Source organism: Panulirus ornatus, chromosome 73, assembly GCF_036320965.1.
Source record: "Panulirus ornatus isolate Po-2019 chromosome 73, ASM3632096v1, whole genome shotgun sequence".
Taxonomy (NCBI): Eukaryota; Metazoa; Arthropoda; class Malacostraca; order Decapoda; family Palinuridae; genus Panulirus; species Panulirus ornatus.
In genome coordinates, this window is record NC_092296.1 from 11,299,203 (window position 1) to 11,322,002 (window position 22,800).

Here is a 22,800-nt window from a genome sequence, read left to right on the forward strand (position 1 = left end):
AATATGGAAAAACTGCAAAATATGGAAAAACTGAAGATTCTTAATACATCAATCTCAAACTAACAAATTTTGAGAATGTGTAGCATGACTAACATGTAATGTAAGAGTGAGGAGGTTGCTAAAGATAAGAACCATCATCGAAACAAAAAAGAAACTCTTTATTTCTCCACTGGCAATGCTTTTACACAGGGGTAAAGCCAATTGATCTATAACCTGCTATAAAATCTATCAATGACGTACTTGTAAGTAGGTTTGGCATAAACTCCACGAATATCCATCTTCCGTTCAATAACTTCACGAATTATTCTTTCCTCCTGCTCTTTAATCTGTTCCTTTGACATTCCTTTGAGCTTCTTCTTGTCTGTCACAAGCAATCCCTCTTGCTTGGCTAACTCTATAGCTTGTATACGGTATTTTGGTACAACTGCAAAGTACTTGATGGCTTCTCTATATCTGAAAACATTATTAAATTTCACATTAGAACTCTCTGCAGCATTTACAGACAGAAAAAACTGAAAATCCTGAAACACATGAAGGAGATTACTGACACAAGTAACTTACCTTAAAAACATAAAACTTAAAGTGAAACTATATCACAAGTGGCTTACGGAACTAACAACTAATTAGCCTTAATATCATGTCCCTTCTCAATCATCAGGCAGGCATTCCCTCTATGTTACTCATCGCCCTAAATTATTTTCACTCTCATTCCTTTTCTGTCTCTGCCCCCTTCTCCTTTATCTCTTTCCACAACTTTAGATTTTTCCCTCTGTTTCATGTATTAAGTAGCATGGTTAATATGTAACCTTTAACATATATATATGAGCAAACACAGTGCTTCAAGTTGAGTGATCATCTCCACAGGTGACAGTGGAGAGAAATATCACAAACTCTGGGAAAGGCTAAGAGACATAATATAAAACATCATTGTATCAATAAATTTGGAAACGGTGAAGAGCTTGTAGATTTATGTGCTGAAAAAGGACTGGTGATTCGGAATACCTGGTTTAAAAAGCGAGATATACATAAGAGTGAGTGCTCAAATTACAGAGGTATAAGTTTGTTGAGTATTCCTGGTATATTATATGGGAGGGTATTGATTGAGAGGGTGAAGGCATGTACAGAGCATCAGATTGGGGAAGAGCAGTGTGGTTTCAGAAGTGGTAGAGGATGTGTGGATAAGGTGTTTGCTTTGAAGAATGTATGTGAGAAATACTTAGAAAAGCAAATGGATTTGTATGTAGCATTTATGGATCTGGAGAAGGCATATGATAGAGTTGATAGAGATGCTCTGTGGAAGGTATTAAGAATATATGGTGTGGGAGGCAAGTTGTTAGACGCAGTGAAAAGTTTTTATCGAGGATGTACGGCATGTGTACGTGTAGGAAGAGAGGAAAGTGATTGGTTCTCAGTGAATGTAGGTTTGCGGCAGGGGTGTGTGATGTCTCCATGGTTGTTTTATTTGTTTATGGATGGGGTTGTTAGGGAGGTGAATGCAAGAGTTTTGGAAAGAGGGGCAAGTATGAAGTCTGTTGTGGATGAGAGACCTTGGGAAGTGAGTCAGTTGTTGTTCGCTGATGATACAGCGCTGGTGGCTGATTCATGTGAGAAACTGCAGAAGCTGGTGACTGAGTTTGGTAAAGTGTGTGAAAGAAGAAAGTTAAGAGTAAATGTGAATAAGAGCAAGGTTATTAGGTACAGTAGGGTTGAGGGTCAAGTCAATTGGGAGGTAAGTTTGAATGGAGAAAAACTGGAGAAAGTAAAGTGTTTTAGATATCTGGGAGTGGATCTGGCAGCAGATGGAATCATGGAAGCGGAAGTGAATCATAAGGTGGGGGAGGGGGCGAAAATCCTGGGAGCCTTGAAGACTGTGTGGAAGTCGAGAACATTATCTCGGAAAGCAAAAATGGCTATGTTTGAAGGAATTGTGGTTCCAACAATGTTGTATGGTTGCGAGGCGTGGGTTATGGATAGAGTTGTGCGCAGGAGGGTGGATGTGCTGGAAATGAGATGTTTGAGGACAATGTGTGGTGTGAGGTGGTTTGATCGAGTAAGTAATGTAAGGGTAAGAGAGATGTCTGGAAATAAAAAGAGCGTGGTTGAGAGAGCAGAAGAGAGTGTTTTGAAATGGTTTGGGCACATGGAGAGAATGAGTGAGGAAAGATTGACCAAGAGGATATATGTGTCGGAGGTGGAGGGAGTGAGGAGAAGTGGGAGACCAAATTGGAGGTGGAAAGATGGAGTGAGAAAGATTTTGTGTGATCAGGGCCTGAACATGCAGGAGGGTGAAAGGAGGGCAAGGAATAGAGTAAATTGGATCGATGTGGTATACCGGGGTTGACGTGCTGTCAGTGAATTAAATCAGGGCATGTGAAGCGTCTTAGGTAAACCATGGAAAGTTGTGTGGGGCCTGGATGTGGAAAGGGAGCTGTGGTTTCGGGCATTATTGCATGACAGCTAGAGACTGAGTGTGAACGAATGGGGCCTTTGTTGTCTTTTCCTAGTGCTACCTCGCACACATGAGGGGGGGAGGGGGATGGTATTCCATGTGTGGCGAGGTGGCGATAGGGATGAATAAGGGCAGACAGTGTGAATTGTGTGCATGGGTATATATGTATGTGTCTGTGTGTGTATATATATGTGTACATTGAGATGTATAGGTATGTATATTTGCGTGTGTGGATGTGTATGTATATACATTGTGAATGAGGGTGGGTTGGGTCATTTCTTTCGTCTGTTTCCTTGTGCTACCTCGCAAACGCGGGAGACAGCAACAAAGCAAAATATAATAATATAACGTATGTAAGTAGGAGAGATGGCCAGAGAGCGTTATTGGATTACGTATAAATTGACAGGTGCGTGAAAGAGAGACTTTTGGATGTTAATGTGCTGAGAGGTGCAACTGGAGGGATGTCTGATCATTATCTTGTGGAGGCAAAGGTGAAGATTTGTATGGGTTTTCAGAAAAGAAGAGAAAATGTTGGGGTGAAGAGGGTGGTGAGAGTAAGTGAGCTCGGGAAGGAGACTTGTGTGAGGAAGTACCAGGAGAGACTGAATACAGAATAGAAAAAGGTGAGAACAAAGGAGGTAAGGGGAGTGGGGGAGGAATGGGATGTATTTAGGGAAGCAGTGATGGCTTGTGCAAAAGATGCTTGTGGCATGAGAAGAGTGGGAGGTGGGTTGATTAGAAAGGGTAGTGAGTGGTGGGATGAAGAAGTAAGATTATTAGTGAAAGAGAAGAGAGAGGCATTTGGATGATTTTTACAGGGAAAAAATGCAAATGAGTGGGAGATGTATAAAAGAAAGAGACAGGAGGTCAAGAGAAAGGTGCAAGAGGTGAAAAAGAGGGCAAATGAGAGTTGGGGTTAAAGAGTATCATTAAATTCTAGGGAGAATAAAAAGATGTTCTGTAAGGAGGTAAATGAAGTGCGTAAGACAAGGGAGCAAATGGGAACTTCATTGAACGGGGCTAATAGGGAGGTGATAACAAGTAGTGGTGATGTGAGAAGGAGATAAAGTGAGTATTTTGAAGGTTTGTTGAATGTGTTTGATGATAGAGTGGGAGATAAAGGGTGTTTTGGTCAAGGTGGTGTGGAAAGTGAGAGGGTTAGGGAAAATGATTTGGTAAACAGAGAAGAGGTAGTAAAAGCTTTGCGGAAGATGAAAGCCAGCAAGGCAGCAGGTTTGGATGGTATTGAAATGGAATTCATTAAAAAAGCAGGTGACTGTAATGTTGACTGGTTGGTAAGGTTATTTAATGTATGTATGATTCATGGTGAGGTGCCTGAGGATTGGCGGAATGCGTGCATAGTGCCATTGTACAAAGGCAAAGGGGATAAGAGTGAGTGCTCCAATTACAAAGGTATAAATTTGCTGAGTATTCCTGGTAAATTATTTGGGAGGGTATTGATTGAGAGGGTGAAGGCATGTACAGAGCATCAGATTGGGGAGGAGCAGTGTGGTTTCAGAAGTAGTAGAGGATGTGTGGATCAGGTGTTTGCTTTGAAGAATGTATGTGAGAAATACTTAGAAAAGCAAATGGATTTATATGTAAAATTTATGGATCTGGAGAAGGCATATGACAGAGTTGATAGAGATGCTCTGTGGAAGGTACTAAGAATATATGGCGTGGGAGGCAAGTTGTTAGAAGCAGTGAAAAGTTTTTATCGAGGATGCAAGCCATGTGTACGTGTAGGAAGAGAGGAAAGTGATTGGTTCTCAGTGAATGTAGGTTTGCGGCAGGGGTGTGTGATGTCTCCATGGTTGTTTAATTTGTTTATGGATGGGGTTGTTAGGGAGGTGAATGCAAGAGTTTTGGAAAGAGGGGCAAGTATGCAGTCTGTTGTGGATGGGAGAGCTTGGGAAGTGAGTCAGTTGTTGTTCACTGATGATACAGCGCTGGTGGCTGATTCATGTGAGAAATTGCAGAAGCTGGTGACTTAGTTCAGTAAAGTGTGTGAGAGAAGAAAGTTAAGAGTAAATGTGAATAAGAGCAAGGTTATTAGGTACAGTAGGGTTGAGGGTCAAGTCAATTGGGAGGTAAGTTTGAATGGAGAAAAACTGGAGGAAGTAAAGTGTTTTAGATATCTGGGAGTGGATCTGGCAGCGGATGGAACCATGGAAGCGGAAGTGAATCATAGGGTGGGGGAGGGGGCGAAAATTCTGGGAGCCTTGAAGAATGTTTGGAAGTCGAGAACATTATCTCATAAACCAAAAATGGGTATGTTTGAAGGAATAGTGGTTCCAACAATGTTGTATGGTTGCGAGGCGTGGGCTATGGAAAGAGTTGTGTGTAGGAGGGTGGATGTGCTGGAAATGAGATGTTTCAGGACAATATGTGGTGTGAGGTGGTTTGATCGAGTAAGTAATGTAAGGGTAAGAGAGATGTGTGGAAATAAAAAGAGTGTGGTTGAGAGAGCAGAAGAAGGTGTTTTGAAATGGTTTGGTCACATGGAGAGAATGAGTGAGGAAAGATTGACCAAGAGGATATATTTGTCAGAGGTGGAGGGAACGAGGAGAAGTGGGAGACCAAATTGGAGGTGGAAAGATGGAGTGAAAAAGATTTTGAGTGATCGGGGCCTGAACATGCAGGAGGGTGAAAGGCGGGCAAGGAATAGAGTGAATTGGAACGATGTGGTATACCAGGGTCGACATGCTGTCAATAGATTGAACCAGGGCATGTGAAGCGTTTGGGGTAAACCATGGAAAGTTGTGTGGGGCCTGGATGTGGAAAGGGAGCTGTGGTTTCGGTGCATTATTACATGACAGCTAGAGACTAAGTGTGAACGAATGGGGCCTTTGTTGTCTTTTCCTAGCGCTACCTCGCACACATGAGGGGGAAGGGTGTTGTTATTCCATGTGTGGCGAGGTGGCGATGGGAACAAATAAAGGCAGACAGTATGAATAATGTACATGTGTATATACGTATATGTCTGTGTGTGTATATATATGTGTACATTGAGATGTATAGGTATGTATATTTGCGTGTGTGGACGTGTATGTAAATACATGTGTATGTGGGCGGGTTGGGCCATTCTTTCGTCTGTTTCCTTGCGCTACCTTGCTAACACGGGAGACAGCGACAAAGCAAAATAAATAAAAAAAATATATTATTATTTTTTTTATTATACTTTGTCGCTGTCTCCTGCGTTTACGAGGTAGTGCAAGGAAACAGATGAAAGAAATGGCCCAACCAACCCCCATACACATGTATATACATACGTCCACACACGCAAATATACATACCTACACAGCTTTCCATGGTTTACCCCAGACGCTTCACATGCCTTGATTCAATCCACTGACAGCACGTCAACCCCGGTATACCACATCGCTCCAATTCACTCTATTCCTTGCCCTCCTTTCACCCTCCTGCATGTTCAGGCCCCGATCACACAAAATCTTTTTCACTCCATCTTTCCACCTCCAATTTGGTCTCCCTCTTCTCCTCGTTCCCTCCACCTCCGACACATATATCCTCTTGGTCAATCTTTCCTCACTCATTCTCTCTATGTGCCCAAACCACTTCAAAACACCCTCTTCTGCTCTCTCAACCACGCTCTTTTTATCTCCACACATCTCTCTTACCCTTACGTTACTCACTCGATCAAACCACCTCACACCACACATTGTCCTCAAACATCTCATTTCCAGCACATCCATCCTCCTGCGCACAACTCTATCCATAGCCCACGCCTCGCAACCATACAACATTGTTGGAACCACTATTCCTTCAAACATACCAATTTTTGCTTTCCGAGATAATGTTCTCGACTTCCACACATTCTTCAAGGCCCCCAGAATTTTCGCCCCCTCCCCGACCCTATGATCCACTTCCGCTTCCATGGTTCCATCCGCTGCCAGATCCACTCCCAGATATCTAAAACACTTCACTTCCTCCAGTTTTTCTCCATTCAAACTCACCTCCCAATTGACTTGACCCTCAACCCTACTCTACCTAATAACCTTGCTCTTATTCACATTTACTCTTAACTTTCTTCTTCCACACACTTTACCAAACTCAGTCACCAGCTTCTGCAGTTTCTCACATGAATCAGCCACCAGCGCTGTATCATCAGTGAACAACAACTGACTCACTTCCCAAGCTCTCTCATCCCCAACAGACTTCATACTTGCCCCTCTTTCCAAAACTCTTGCATTTACCTCCCTAACAACCCCATCCATAAACAAATTAAGCAACCATGGAGACATCACACACCCCTGCTGCAAACCTACATTCACTGAGAACCAATCACTTTCCTCTCTTCCTACACGTACAGATGCCTTACATCCTCGATAAAAACTTTTCACTGCTTCTAACAACTTTCCTCCCACACCATATATTCTAAATACCTTCCACAGAGCATCTCTATCAACTCTATTATATGCCTTCTCCAGATCCATAAATGCTACATACAAATCCATTTGCTTTTCTAACAGGTAGTGGTGATGTGAGAAGGAGATGGAGTGAGTATTTTGAAGGTTTGTTGAATGTGTTTGATGATAGAGTGGCAGATATAGGGTGTTTTGGTCGAGGTGGGGTGCAAAGTGAGAGGGTTAGGGAAAATGATTTGGTAAACAGAGAAGAGGTAGTGAAAGCTTTGAGGAAGATGAAAGCCGGCAAGGCAGCAGGTTTGGATGGTATTGCAGTGGAATTTTTTAAAAAAGGGGGTGACTGTATTGTTGACTGGTTGGTAAGGTGATTTAATGTATGTATGACACATGGTGAGGTGCCTGAGGATTGGCGGAATGCGTGCATAGTGCCATTGTACAAAGGCAAAGGGGATAAGAGTGAGTGCTCAAATTACAGAGGTATAAGTTTGTTGAGTATTCCTGGTAAATTATATGGGAGGGTATTGATTGAGAGGGTGAAGGCATGTACAGAACATCAGATTGGGGAAGAGCAGTGTGGCTTCAGAAGTGGTAGAGGATGTGTGGATCAGGTGTTTGATTTGAAGAATGTATGAGAAAAAAATATATATTTTTACAAATGGATTTGTATGTAGCATTTATGGATCTGGAGAAGGCATATGATAGAGTTGATAGAGATGCTCTGTGGAAGGTATTAAGAATATATGGTGTAGGAGGAAAGTTGTTAGAAGCAGTGAAAAGTTTTTATCGAGGATGTAAGGCATGTGTACGTGTAGGAAGAGAGGAAAGTGATTGGTTCTCAGTGAATGTAGGTTTGCGGCAGGGGTGTGTGATGTTTCCATGGTTGTTTAATTTGTTTATGGATGGGGTTGTTAGGGAGGTAAATGCAAGAGTTTTGGAAAGAGGGGCAAGTAGGAAGTCTGTTGGGGATGAGAGAGCTTGGGAAGTGAGTCAGTTGTTGTTCGCTGATGATACAGCGCTGGTGGCTGATTCATGTGAGAAACTGCAGAAGCTGGTGACTGAGTTTGGTAAAGTGTGTGGAAGAAGAAAGTTAAGAGTAAATGTGAATAAGAGCAAGGTTATTAGGTAGAGTAGGGTTGAGGGTCAAGTCAATTGGGAGGTGAGTTTGAATGGAGAAAAACTGGAGGAAGTGAAGTGTTTTAGATATCTGGGAGTGGATCTGGCAGCGGATGGAAATATGGAAGCGGAAGTGGATCATAGGGTGGGGGAGGGGGCAAAAATTCTGGGGGCCTTGAAGAATGTGTGGAAGTCGAGAACATTATCTCGGAAAGCAAAAATGGGTATGTTTGAAGGAATAGTGGTTCCAACAATGTTGTATGGTTGCGAGGCGTGGGCTATGGATACAGTTGTGCGCAGGAGGATGGATGTGCTGGAAATTAGATGTTTGAGGACAATGTGTGGTGTGAGGTGGTTTGATCGAGTGAGTAACGTAAGGGTAAGAGAGATGTGTGGAAATAAAAAGAGCGTGGTTGAGAGAGCAGAAGAGGGTGTTTTGAAGTGGTTTGGGCACATGGAAAGGATGAGTGAGGAAAGATTGACCAAGAGGATATATGTGTCGGAGGTGGAGGGAACGAGGAGAAGAGGGAGACCAAATTGGAGGTGGAAAGATGGAGTGAAAAAGATTTTGTGTGATCGGGGCCTGAACATGCAGGAGGGTGAAAGGAGGGCAAGGAATAGAGTGAATTGGAGCGATGTGGTATACCGGGGTTGACGTGCTGTCAGTGGATTGAATCAAGGCATGGGAAGCGTCTGGGGTAAACCATGGAAAGCTGTGTAGGTATGTGTATTTGCGTGTGTGGACGTGTGTTTATGCATGTGTATGGGGGGGGGTTGGGCCATTTCTTTCGTCTGTTTCCTTGCGCTACCTCACAAACACGGGAGACAGCGACAAAGTATAATAAAATAATAATAAATAATATATATATATATTATCCCTGGGGATAGGGGTGAAAGAATACTTCTCACGCATTCCTCGCGTGTCGTAGAAGGCAACTAGAGGGAACGGGAGCGGGGGGCCAGAAATCCTCCCCTCCTTGTATTTTTTAACTTTCTAAAATGGGAAACAGAAGAAGGAGTCATGCGGGGAGTGCTCATCCTCCTCGAAGGCTCAGACTGGGGTGTCTAAATGTGTGTGGATGTAACCAAGATGTGAAAAAAGGAGAGATAGGTAGTATGTTTGAGGAAAGGAACCTGGATGTTTTGGCTCTGAGTGAAACGAAGCTCAAGGGTAAAGGGGAAGAGTGGTTTGGGAATGTCTTGGGAGTAAAGTCAGGGGTTAGTGAGAGGACAAGAGCAAGGGAAGGAGTAGCAGTACTCCGGAAACAGGAGTTGTGGGAGTATGTGATAGAATGTAAGAAAGTAAATTCTCGATTAATATGGGTAAAACTGAAAGCTGATGGAGAGAGATGGGTGATTATTGGTGCATATGCACCTGGGCATGAGAAGAAAGATCATGAGAGGCAAGTGTTTTGGGAGCAGCTGAATGAGTGTGTTAGTGGTTTTGATGCACGAGACCGGGTTATAGTGATGGGTGATTTGAATGCAAAGGTGAGTAATGTGGCAGTTGAGGGAATAATAGGTATACATGGGGTGTTCAGTGTTGTAAATGAAAATGGTGAAGAGCTTGTAGATTTATGTGCTGAAAAAGGACTGGTGATTGGGAATACCTGGTTTAAAAAGCGAGATATACATAAGTATACGTATGTAAGTAAGAGAGATGGCCAGAGAGCGTTATTGGATTACGTGTTAATTGACAGGCGCGCGAAAGAGAGACTTTTGGATGTTAATGTGCTGAGAGGTGCAACTGGAGGGATGTCTGATCATTATCTTGTGGAGGCTAAGGTGAAGATTTGTATGGGTTTTCAGAAAAGAAGAGTGAATGTTGGGGTGAAGAGGGTGGTGAGAGTAAGTGAGCTTGGGAAGGAGACTTGTGTGAGGAAGTACCAGGAGAGACTGAGTACAGAATGGAAAAAGGTGAGAACAATGAAAGTAAGGGGAGTGGGGGAGGAATGGGATGTATTTAGGGTATCAGTGATGGATTGCGCAAAAGATGCTTGTGGCATGAGAAGAGTGGGAGGTGGGTTGATTAGAAAGGGTAGTGAGTGGTGGGATGAAGAAGTAAGATTATTAGTGAAAGAGAAGAGAGAGGCATTTGGATGATTTTTGCAGGGAAAAAATGCAATTGAGTGGGAGATGTATAAAAGAAAGAGACAGGAGGTCAAGAGAAAGGTGCAAGAGGTGAAAAAGAGGGCAAATGAGAGTTGGGTTGAGAGAGTTTCATTAAATTTTAGGGAGAATAAAAAGATGTTCTGGAAGGAGGTAAATAAAGTGCGTAAGACAAGGGAGCAAATGGGAACTTCAGTGAAGGGCGCAAATGGGGAGGTGATAACAAGTAGTGGTGATGTGAGAAAGAGATGGAGTGAGTATTTTGAAGGTTTGTTGAATGTGTTTGATGACAGAGTGGCAGGTATAGGGTGTTTTGGTCGAGGTGGTGTGCAAAGTGAGAGGGTTAGGGAAAATGATTTGGTAAACAGAGAAGAGGTAGTAAAAGCTTTGCGGAAGATGAAAGCCGGCAAGGCAGCAGGTTTGGATGGTATTGCAGTGGAATCTATTAAAAAAGGGGGTGACTGTATTATTGACTGGTTGGTAAGGTTATTTAATGTATGTATGACTCATGGTGAGGTGCCTGAGGATTGGCAGAATGCGTGCATAGTGCCATTGTACAAAGGCAAAGGGGATAAGAGTGAGTGCTCAAATTTTAGAGGTATAAGTTTGTTGAGTATTCCTGGTAAATTATATGGGAGGGTATTGATTGAGAGGGTGAAGGCATGTACAGAGCATTAGATTAGGGAAGAGCAGTGTGGTTCAGAAGTGGCAGAGGATGTGTGGATCAGGCGTTTGCTTTGAAGAATGTATGTGAGAAATACTTAGAAAAGCAAATGGATTTGTATGTAGCATTTATGGATCTGGAAAAGGCATATGATAGAGTTGATAGAGATGCTCTGTGGAAGGTATTAAGAATATATGGTGTGGGAGGCAAGTTGTTAGAAGCAGTGAAAAGTTTTTATCGAGGATGTAAGGCATGTGTACGTGTAGAAAGAGAGGAAAGTGATTGGTTCTCAGTAAATGTAGGTTTGCGGCAGGGGTGTGTGATGTCTCCATGGTTGTTTAATTTGTTTATGATGGGGTTGTTAGGGAGGTGAATGCAAGAGTTTTGGAAAGAGGGGTAAGTATCAAGTCTGTTGCGGATGAGAGACCTTGGGAAGTGAGTCAGTTGTTGTTTGCTGATGATACAGTATTGGTGGCTGATTCATGTGAGAAACTGCAGAAGCTGGTGACTGAGTTTGGTAAAGTGTGTGAAAGAAGAAAGTTAAAAGTAAATGTGAATAAGAGCAAGGTTATTAGGCACAGTAGGGTTGAGGGTCAAGTCAATTGGGAGGTAAGTTTGAATGGAGAAAAACTGGAGGAAGTAAAGTGTTTTAGATATCTGGGAGTGGATCTGGCAGCGGATGGAACCATGGAAGCGGAAGTGGATCATAGGGTGGGGGAGGGGGCAAAAATTCTGGGAGCCTTGAAGAATGTGTGGAAGTCGAGAACATTATCTAAGAAAGCAAAAATGGGTATGTTTGAAGGAATAGTGGTTCCAACAATTTTGTATGGTTGCAAGGCGTGGGCTATGGATAGAGTTGTGCGCAGGAGGATGGATGTGGTGGAAATGAGATGTTTGAGGACAATGTGTGGTGTGAGGTGGTTTGATCGAGTAAGTAACGTAAGGGTAAGAGAGATGTGTGGAAATAAAAAGAGCGTGGTTGAGAGAGCAGAAGAGGGTGTTTTGAAATGGTTTGGGCACATGGAGAGAATGAGTGAGGAAAGATTGACCAAGAGGATATATGTGTCGGAGGTGGAGGGAACGAGGAGAAGTGGGAGACCAAATTGGAGGTGGAAAGATGGAGTGAAAAAGATTTTGTGTGATCGGGGCCTGAACATGCAGGAGGGTGAAAGGAGGGCAAGGAATAGAGTGAATTGGATCGATGTGGTATACTGGGGTTGACATGCTGTCAGTGGATTGAATCAGGGCATGTGAAGCGTCTGGGGTAAACCATGGAAAGCTGTGTAGGTATGTACATTTGCGTGTGTGGAAGTGTATGTATATACATGTGTATGGGGGTGGGTTGGGCGAATAGTTTGAAAAAAAAAAAAATATATATATATATATATATATATATATATATATATATATATATATATATATATATATATATATATATTTTTTTTGTTTTGTTTTGTTTTGTCCCTGTCTCCCGCGTTTGTGAGGTAGCGCAAGGAAACAGGAAAGAAATGGCCCAACCCACCCCCATACACATGTATATACATACGTCCACACACGCAAATATACATACCTACACAGCTTTCCATGGTTTACCCCAGACGCTTCACATGCCCTGATTCAATCCACTGACAGCACGTCAACCCCGGTATACCACATCGATCCAATTCACTCTATCCCTTGCCCTCCTTTCACCCTCCTGCATGTTCAGGCCCCGATCACACAAAATCTTTTTCACTCCATCTTTCCACCTCCAATTTGGTCCCCCACTTCTCCTCATTCCCTCCACCTCCGACACATATATCCTCTTGGTCAATCTTTCCTCACTCATTCCCTCCATGTGCCCAAACCATTTCAAAACACCCTCTTTTGCTCTCTCAACCACGCTCTTTTTATTTCCACACATCTCTCTTACCCTTACGTTACTTACTCGATCAAACCACCTCACACCACACATTGTCCTCAAACATCTCATTTCCAGCACATCCATCCTCCTGCGCACAACTCAATCCATAGCCCACGCCTCGCAACCATACAACATTGTTGGAACCACTATTCCTTCAAACATACCCATTTTTGCTTTCCGAGATAATGTTCTCGACTTCCACACATTCTTCAAGGCTCCCAGAATTTTCGCCCCCTCTCCCACCCTATGATCCACTTCCGCTTCCATGGTTCCATCCGCTGCCAGATCCACTCCCAGATATCTAAAACACTTTACTTCCTCCAGTTTTTCTCCATTCAAACTTACCTCCCAATTGACTTGACCCTCAACCCTACTGTACCTAATAACCTTGCTCTTATTCACATTTACTCTTTACTTTCTTCTTTCACACACTTTACCAAACTCAGTCACCAGCTTCTGCAGTTTCTCACATGAATCAGCCACCAGCGCTGTATCATCAGCGAACAACAACTGACTCACTTCCCAAGCTCTCTCATCCCCAACAGACTTCATACTTGCCCCTCTTTCCAAAACTCTTGCATTCACCTCCCTAACAACCCCATCCATAAACAAATTAAACAACCATGGAGACATCACACACCCCTACCGCAAACCTACATTCACTGAGAACCAATCACTTTCCTCTCTTCCTACACGTACACATGCCTTACATCCTCGATAAAAACTTTTCACTGCTTCTAACAACTTGCCTCCCACACCATATATTCTTAATACCTTCCACAGAGCATCTCTATCAACTCTATCATATGCCTTCTCCAGATCCATAAATGCTACATACAAATCCATTTGCTTTTCTAAGTATTTCTCACATACATTCTTCAAAGCAAACACCTGATCCACACATCCTCTACCACTTCTGAAACCACACTGCTCTTCCCCAATCTGATGCTCTGTACATGCCTTCACCCTCTCAATCAATATCCTCCCATATAATTTACCAGGAATACTCAACAAACTTATACCTCTGTAATTTGAGCACTCACTCTTATCCCCTTTGCCTTTGTACAATGGCACTATGCATGCATTCCGCCAATCCTCAGGCACCTCACCATGAGTCATACATACATTAAATAACCTTACCAACCAGTCAACAATACAGTCACCCCCTTTTTTAATAAGTTATATAGATAACTTTTCCCTCATAAAAATCAGTTTGCAAAACAATTATGCTTCTCTGTGAAGACAAATTATAACAAGCAGACAGGTAGATGATTTTATGATATCAAAAACACATAAAACTTGTGACCTATCTCTGAGGAGATTTTGGATTTTGATGGATTTCAGAAATACGAGTTAGATTGTGATGTGAACATACCATACCATTTAACAAAGTGTTTTGCATAAAGGGCCTCAAACAAGTTCTAGGTAGTATTTGCTTGTAATTCAGGCTGGGAACCAAAAAAGTCATTAATCCTGAGGACCAAGAAATGTTTGAATTTTGGAATTTTACAGATTATACAAACTTGGGTCTAAAGATGGTAGTCCATACACTATCTATCGTAACCTTAACAGAGCTTTTTGTACATTTGATACAGATTTAAATGTTATCTGTTTATAATACTGTACAGTGAGGTCCTAGAACCCAAACTCTGCTTGTCTGGTTCTCCATACAGAACAGACAAACAAGTCTGGATACCCTTTAGTCATCTGTATCATTAGAAAGAGATGTACCTAGATATTTCAGTACAGTATAGCATGTTCACAGAAGCCATTACTTGTTCAATATTCATTTCATGACAGTTTCAACAGTAATTAACCAATCTGCTACATATCAATTTTTCAGGCTAGTTCCTGGCATCAATAATCCACAAAAAAGTGAATTAGAATCCTACTGTTTTTATCACTTTTTCAGTATCGAAAGGAAATACATTTTTTATTGCTGGAACTAAAATTCCTTGAGATCCATACCATATAGAGAAAAATATTTTTACAGCAAGATTGCAAAATCTGGCATGTTAAACAAATTCTCTTACAAGCAGGACATAATCTGATGTACAAGAAGCAATAAAGAGATAAATTCCAGGTGAAAAGTGAAAGTTGTTAGTTTACCATGGTTTTAATTTTTCTAACTTCTATTTCACAGTAAATTAAGAATATGACAACACAGAATTGCATATATGTAAATTATGAATAATTTACATTTAACTTTAATAAAAAATAAGCCAATAATCTTAATCTAAGGTAATGCTGGATGCTTGAGTTGTCAGAGGATTCTTTGGAGATTCTGACCACTTTGCAGTTCTTGAAGAAGTGAAGATTAAGAAGTGCAGGAATGGTGTAAGGAAGAATGGAGAGGTGAAAGTGTTTACTAGGCAGAAGATGAATCAGGAAGAATGGGAAGAATGCAAGGAGTATGAAGGAATGGTGACAGGAAGTTTTAATGAAGGTGCTGCAAACGTTGGGGTGCAGTCATATATGACGATAAAGAATGGTGAAAGGAAGTTTGTCTGAGAGTGCAGCAAATGTTGGGATGCAGTCATGTATGAGCTGTTTAAATTGTTTAAAGAAGGACTGTTAAAGGTTACAGAATTAGTACCTGAGTACATGGTTGCGAGATATAAGAATAAAAGTGGAAATGCATGGTGGATGGATGTGATGAGAAATGCTGTGAAAGAGAAGAAAAAGTGCATGTGGTACAATGCTCAAAAGGAATTTACCAGTGGCAATTCAGCAAAGACGGAGGGAAAAATATATGATGTCTAAGTGGAATATTAAGAGGCTGATTGAGAAAAGCAAAGAAAGAGTACATGAAAATTTTGGAAGAAAGTTGGGTGAAAAGTTTAAGGAAAATAAGAAATTGTACCAGAGGAAAGTGAAGGTGAAAGAGGAAAGATGTGAATGTAAGAGTGAAAATGTAAATATGAAAAGTAAGAATGGGATTTGCTGAACAAGAATTAAGAAGTGAAAGAAAGATGGAAAGAGTATTTTGAAGAAATTATGGATGTCAGAGATTTTAAGGTATCAGTTGTCACATGCATGGTCTTGGAGGATAGCAGGAAAAAGACACAAGTGCAGAGGCCTATAGCAAGAAGGGAAGTAAAAAGAAAAAAAAAGGCAATGATAAGGTTGAAGGTAAGAAAGGTACAAGGAGTGGATGGAATTACAGCTGAAGTGTTGAAGAATGAAGGACTAAGTGTGACAATAGATGCATTTGATTTGTAATTTTGCATGGAAACAAAAGGTTGTGCGCTTCAGCGAGGTAGCACCAAGAAAACAGACAAAAAAGGCCATATTCGTTCACACTCAGTCTCTAGCTGTCATGTGCAATGCACTAAAACCACAGGTCCCTATCCACATCTAGGCCCAACAAACCTTTCTATGGTTTACATCAGATGTTTCAAATGCCCTAGTTCAGTCCATTGATAGCAATCAGACCCTGGTATACCACATCATTCTTACTCACTCTAATCCTTGCACGCCTCTCACCCTACTATATGTTCAGGCACTGACCACTCAAAGTCTTTTTCATTCCGTCCTTCCACCTCCAATTTCATCACCCGCTTCTCCTTCTCCCCACCAAACTTGACACATATATCCACTTTGTCAATCTTTCCTCACTCATTCTCTCGATATGCCCAAACAATTTCAACACACCCTCTTCTGTACTCTCACCCACACTCTTTTTTATTTCCAAACATTTCTCTTACCCTTTCACTACTTACTTGATCAAACCACCTCACACCACATATTGTCCTCAACCATTTCATTACCAACACATCTACCCTCCTCCATACAACCCTATCTACAGCCCATGCCTCGCAATCATATAACATTGTTGGAACTACTGTTCCTTCAAACATACCCATTTTTGCTATCCGAGATAATATTCTCTCCCACACATTCTTCGTCGCTCCCAGAGCATTTGCCCCCTCAGTGTCTCACTTCCACTCCCATGGTTCGATCTGCTGCTAAGTCCAATCCTAGGTATCTAAACATTTCACTTACTCCAATTTTTCTTCATTCAAACTTACATCCCAACTTACTTGTCCTTCAACCTTGCTGAACTTAATAACCTTGCTCTCATTTACATCTACTCTTAACTTTCTCCTTTCACACACTTTCCCAAACTCAGTCACAAACTTCTGCAGTTTCTCACTTGAATAAGCTACCAGAGCTGTATCATCAGTGAACAATACCTGACTCACTTCCCAGTCCCTCTCATCCCCAACAGAGTGCATACTCGCCCCTCACTCCAAAACTTTTGAATAACCTCCCTAACAACCCCATCCATAAACAAATAAAGCAACCATGGGGAGGTCATCGCATGCCCCTGCCACAGACCAACATTCATTAGGGAACCAATCACTCTCCTCTCTTCCTACTCATACAAATGCCATACATCTTTGGTAAAAACTTTTCACTACTTCTAGCAGCTTGCCTCCCACACCATATACTCTATCAGCCCTATCATTTGCATCCTCCTGATCCATAAATGCTACATACAAATCCATCTATTTTTCTAAGTGTGTATTACATATTTTTTCTATTATACTTTATCGCTGTCTCCCGTGTTAGCAAGGTAGCGCAAGGAAACAGACGAAAGAATGGCCCAACCCACCCATACACACATGTATATACATACACGTCCACACATGCATATATACATACACGTCCACACATGCATATATACATACCTATACATCTCAACATATACATACATATACACACACAGACATATACATATATACACATGTATATATTTCATACTGTCTGCCCTTACTCATTTCCGTCGCCACCCCACCACATATGAAATGACAACCCCCTCCCACGCATGTGCATGAGGTAGCTCTAGGAAAAGACAACAAAGGCCACATTCATTCACATTCAGTCTCTAGCTGTCATGTATAATGCAGCAAAACCACAGCTCCCTTTCCACATCCAGACCCCACAAAACTTTCCATGGTTTACCCCAGATGCTTCACATGCCCTGGTTCAATCCATTAACAGCATGTTGACCCCGGTATACCACATCGTTCCATTTCACTCTATTCCTTGCACACCTTTCATCCTCCTGCATGTTCAGGCCCCAATCACTCAGAATCTTTTTCACTCCATCTTTCCACCTCCAATTTGGTCTCCCACTTCTCCTCGTTCCCTCCACCTCTGACACATATATCTTCTTTGTGAACGAATGTGGCCTTTGTTGTCTTTTCCTAGCACTACCTCATGCTGTGCAGGGGGAGGGGGTTCTCATTTCATGATTGGTAGCGTGGCGACAGGAATGAATAAGGGCAGACAATATGAATTAATATGTATATGTCTGTGTGTGTATATATATGTATACATTGAGATGTATAGGTATGTATATGTGCGTGTGTGGACGTGTATGTATATACATGTGTACGTGGTTGGGCTGGGCCATTCTTTCATCTGTTTCCTTGCGCTATCTGATTAACGCAGGAGACAGCGAGAAAGTATGATAAAGAAAAAATATGTGTGTGTGTGTGTGTGTGTGTGTGTGTGTGTGTGTATGTGTGTGTGTGTGTGTGTGTGTGTGTGTGTGTGTGTATGAGTGAATGGGCTATTCTTCGTCTACTTTCTGAAGCTACCTTGTTGACGCGGGACACAGCAATTAAGTGCAATTGAATGTGGAATGGCAAAAAGTGAGAGCAAATGACGTGAGGGGAGTGGGGGAGAAATGGGATGTATTTAGAGAAGTGGTGATGGCTTGTGCAAAAGATGCATGTGGCATGAGAAAGGTGGGAGGTGAGCAGATTAGAAAGGGTAGTGAGTGTTTAGATGAATAAGCAAGGTTGTTACTGAAAGAGAAAAGAGAGGTATATGGATGATACCTGTAGGGAAGTAGTGCCAATGACTGGGAAATGTATAAAGTGGCAGGAGGTCAAGGGAAAGGCGCAAGGGTTGAAAATGAGGGCAAATGAGACCTGGGGTGAGAGACTATCATCAAATTCTTGGGAAAATAAAAAGATGTTTTGGAAAGAGGTAAATAACATGCATAAGACATGAGAACAAATGGGATCATCGGCGAAGGGGGTAAGTGGGGAGGTAATAACAGGTAGTGATGAAATGAGAAGATGGAGTGAGTATTTCAAAGGCTCATTGAATGTGTCTGATGACAGAGTGCTAGATATGGGGTGTTTTGGTCAGGGTAATGTGTAAAGTGAGAGGGTCAGAGAGAATGGTGTGGTAAAAAGAGAAGAGATTGTGAAAGCTTTGCAGAAGATGAAAGCTAACAAGGTGGCAGGTTTGGATAGTATTGCAGTAGAATTCATTAAAAAAAAAGGGGGTGACTTGTGTGGTTGATTGGTTGGTAAGGATATTTAACGTATGTATGGACCATGATGAAGTGCCTGAGGATTGGCAGAATACGTCCATAGTGCCATTGTACAAAGCCAAGGGGGATAAAGGCGAGTGTTCAAACTATAGAGGCATAAGTTTGTTGAGTATTCCTGGGAAATTATATGGGAGGGTATTGATTGCGAGGGTCAAGGCATGTACAAAGCATCAGATTGGGGAAGAGCAGTGTGGTTTCAAAAGAGGTAGAGGATGTGTGGATCAGGTGTTTGCTTTCAAGAATGTATTTGAGAAATGACTGGAAAAACAGATGGATTTGTATGTGGCATTTATGGATCCGGGAAAGTATATGATAGGGTTGATAGATATGCTTTGTGGAAGGTTTTAAGGGTATATAGTGTGGGAGATAAGTTCCTAGAAGCAGCGAAATATGCTTTGTGGAAGGTTTCAAGGGTATATAGTGTGTGAGGTAAGTTGCTAGAAGCAGTGAAAAGTTTTTACCAAGGATGTAAGGCATGTGTACGAGTAGAAAGAGAAAAGTGATTGGTTCTCAGTGAATGTTGGTCTGTGGTAGGGGTGTATGATATCCCCTTGGTTGTCTAATGTTTTTATGGATGGGATGGTTAGGGAGGTAAATGCAAGAGTTTTGGAGAGAGGGTTGAGTATACAGTCTGTTGGGGATGAGAGGGCCTGGAAAGTGAGTTAGTTGTTGTTCGCCAATGATACAGCTCTAGTGGCTGATTCATGTGAGAAACTGCAGAAGTTGGTGACTGAGTTTAGAAAAGTGTGTGTAAGGAGAAAGCTGAGAGCATATGTGAATAAGGGCAAGGTTATTAGGTTCAGTAGGGTTGAGGGACAAGTTACTTGGGATGTAAGTCTGAATGGAAAAAACTGGAGGAAGTGAAGTGTCTCAAGATATCAGGGAGTGGGCTTAGCATCAGATGTAACCACAGAAGCAGAGGTGAGTCACAAGGTGGGGGAGGGGAAGAAGGTTCTGGGAGTGATGATAAATGTGTGGAAGGAGAGAACGTTATCTCGGAGAGCAAAAATGGGCATGTTTGAAGGAATAGTAGTTCCAACAATGTTATACCGTTGCGAGGCATGGGCTAAAGATAGGGTTGTATGGAGAAGGGTGAATGTGTTGGAAATTAAATGTTTGAGGACAATATGTAGTGTGAGGTGGTTTGACCGAGTAAGTAATGAAAGGGTAAGAGAGATGTGTGGAAATAAAAGAGTGTGGTTGAGTGAGTAGAAGAGGGTGTGGTGTAATGGTCTGGACATATGAAGAGAATGAGTAAGGAAAGATTGACAGAAAGAATATATCTGTCAGTGGTGGAGAGAACAAGAAGCGGGAGGCCAAATTAGAGGTGGAAGGATGGAGTGAAAAAGATTTTCAGTGATGGGGCCTGAACATACAGGAGGGTGAAAGGTGTGCAAGGAATAGATTGAACTGAACCAACATGGTATACTGGGGTCGTCATGCCGTCAATGGACTGAACCAGGGCATGTAAAGCATCTGGGGTAAACCACGGAAAGGTCTGTGAGACCTGGATGTGGATAGGTTGCTGTGATTTCAGTGCATTACACATGACAGCTAGAGACCAAGTGAGAACAAACGTGGCCTTTTTGTCTGTTTTTCTGGAGCAACAAAACTGAAGTGGGGGTGAGGAGGAGGAGGAGGAGGAGGAGGAGGAGGAGGAGGAGGAGGGGGGCAACAGGAATGGATGAAGGGAAGTAAGTATTAATATGCACATCTGTATATACTTATATGTTGATATATTTATGTATATCCCTGGGGGTAGGGGAGAAAGAATACTTCCCACGTATTCCCTGCATGTCGTAGAAGGCGACTAAAAGGGGAGGGAGCGGGTGGCTGGAAATCCTCCCCTCTCGTTTTTTGTAATTTTCCAAACGAAGGAACAGAGAAGGGGGCCAGGTGAGGATATTTCCTCTAAGGCCCAGTCCTCTGTTCTTAACGCTACCTCGCAAACGTGGGAAATGGCGAATAGTATGAAAAAAAAAAAAAAATTTATGTATATGTACGTAAGTGGGCGATTATGTATGTATATATATATAAATATTTTTTTTTTTTTTTTTTTATACTTTGTCGCTGTCTCCCGCGTTTGCGAGGCAGCGCAAGGAAACAGACGAAAGAAATGGCCCAACCCCCCCCCATACACATGTACATACACACGTCCACACACGCAAATATACATACCTACACAGCTTTCCATGGTTTACCCCAGACGCTTCACATGCCTTGATTCAATCCACTGACAGCACGTCAACCCCTGTATACCACATCGATCCAATTCACTCTATTCCTTGCCCTCCTTTCACCCTCCTGCATGTTCAGGCCCCGATCACACAAAATCTTTTTCACTCCATCTTTCCACCTCCAATTTGGTCTCCCTCTTCTCCTCGTTCCCTCCACCTCCGACACATATATCCTCTTGGTCAATCTTTCCTCACTCATCCTCTCCATGTGCCCAAACCACTTCAAAACACCCTCTTCTGCTCTCTCAACCACGCTCTTTTTATTTCCACACATCTCTCTTACCCTTACGTTACTCACTCGATCAAACCACACATTGTCCTCAAACATCTCATTTCCAGCACATCCATCCTCCTGCGCACAACTCTATCCATAGCCCACGCCTTGCAACCATACAACATTGTTGGAACCACTATTCCTTCAAACATACCCATTTTTGCTTTCCGAGATAATGTTCTCAACTTCCACACATTCTTCAAGGCCCCCAGAATTTTCACCCCCTCCCCCACCCTATGATCCACTTCCGCTTCCATGGTTCCATCCGCTGCCAGATCCACTCCCAGATATCTAAAACACTTCACTTCCTCCAGTTTTTCTCCATTCAAACTCACCTCCCAATTGACTTGACCCTCAACCCTACTGTACCTAATAACCTTGCTCTTATTCACATTTACTCTTAACTTTCTTCTTCCACACACTTTACCAAACTCAGTCGCCAGCTTCTGCAGTTTCTCACATGAATCAGCCACCAGCGCTGTATCATCAGCGAACAACAACTGACTCACTTCCCAAGCTCTCTCATCCCCAACAGACTTCATACTTGCCCCTCTTTCCAAAACTCTTGCATTTACCTCCCTAACAACCCCATCCATAAACAAATTAAACAACCATGGAGACATCACACACCCCTGCTGCAAACCTACATTCACTGAGAACAAATCACTTTCCTCTCTCCCTACACGTACACATGCCTTACATCCTCGATAAAAACTTTTCACAGCTTCTAACAACTTGCCTCCCACACCATATATTCTTAATACCTTCCACAAAGCATCTCTATCAACTCTATCATATGCCTTCTCCAGATCCATAAATGCTACATACAAATCCATTTGCTTTTCTAAGTATTTCTCACATACATTCTTCAAAGCAAACACCTGATCCACACATCCTCTACCACTTCTGAAACCACACTGCTCTTCCCCAATCTGATGCTCTGTACATGCCTTCACCCTCTCAATCAATACCCTTCCATATAATTTACCAGGAATACTCAACAAACTTATACCTCTGTAATTTGAGCACTCACTCTTATCCCCTTTGCCTTTGTACAATGGCACTATGCACACATTCCGCCAATCCTCAGGCACCTCACCATGAGTCATACATACATTAAATAACCTTACCAACCAGTCAACAATACAGTCACCCCCTTTTTTAATAAATTCCACTGCAATACCATCCAAACCTGCTGCCTTGCCGGCTTTCATCTTCCACAAAGCTTTCACTACCTCTTCTCTGTTTACCAAATCATTTTCCCTAACCCTCTCACTTCGCACACCACCTCCACCAAAACACCCTATATCT

At 42.2% G+C, this 22,800-nt stretch overlaps 1 protein-coding gene across 2 annotated transcripts in view; it reads right to left on the bottom strand.

Moving 5' to 3' along the window:
* LOC139748282 (dnaJ homolog subfamily C member 25 homolog) overlaps positions 1 to 22,800 on the bottom strand; it is a 191,819-nt gene that overhangs the window by 48,753 nt on the left and 120,266 nt on the right. Inside the window, exon 4 of one of the 2 annotated variants that reach the window (XR_011712624.1) lies at positions 133 to 453. Coding sequence is in view for 1 of the 2 variants with exons in the window: in XM_071661256.1 (XP_071517357.1) it covers positions 241 to 453 (213 nt within the window). In the remaining variant the exon portion in view is untranslated. The remainder of the gene's footprint in view (positions 1 to 132; positions 454 to 22,800) is intronic. The other variant, XM_071661256.1, reaches the window with a different exon arrangement.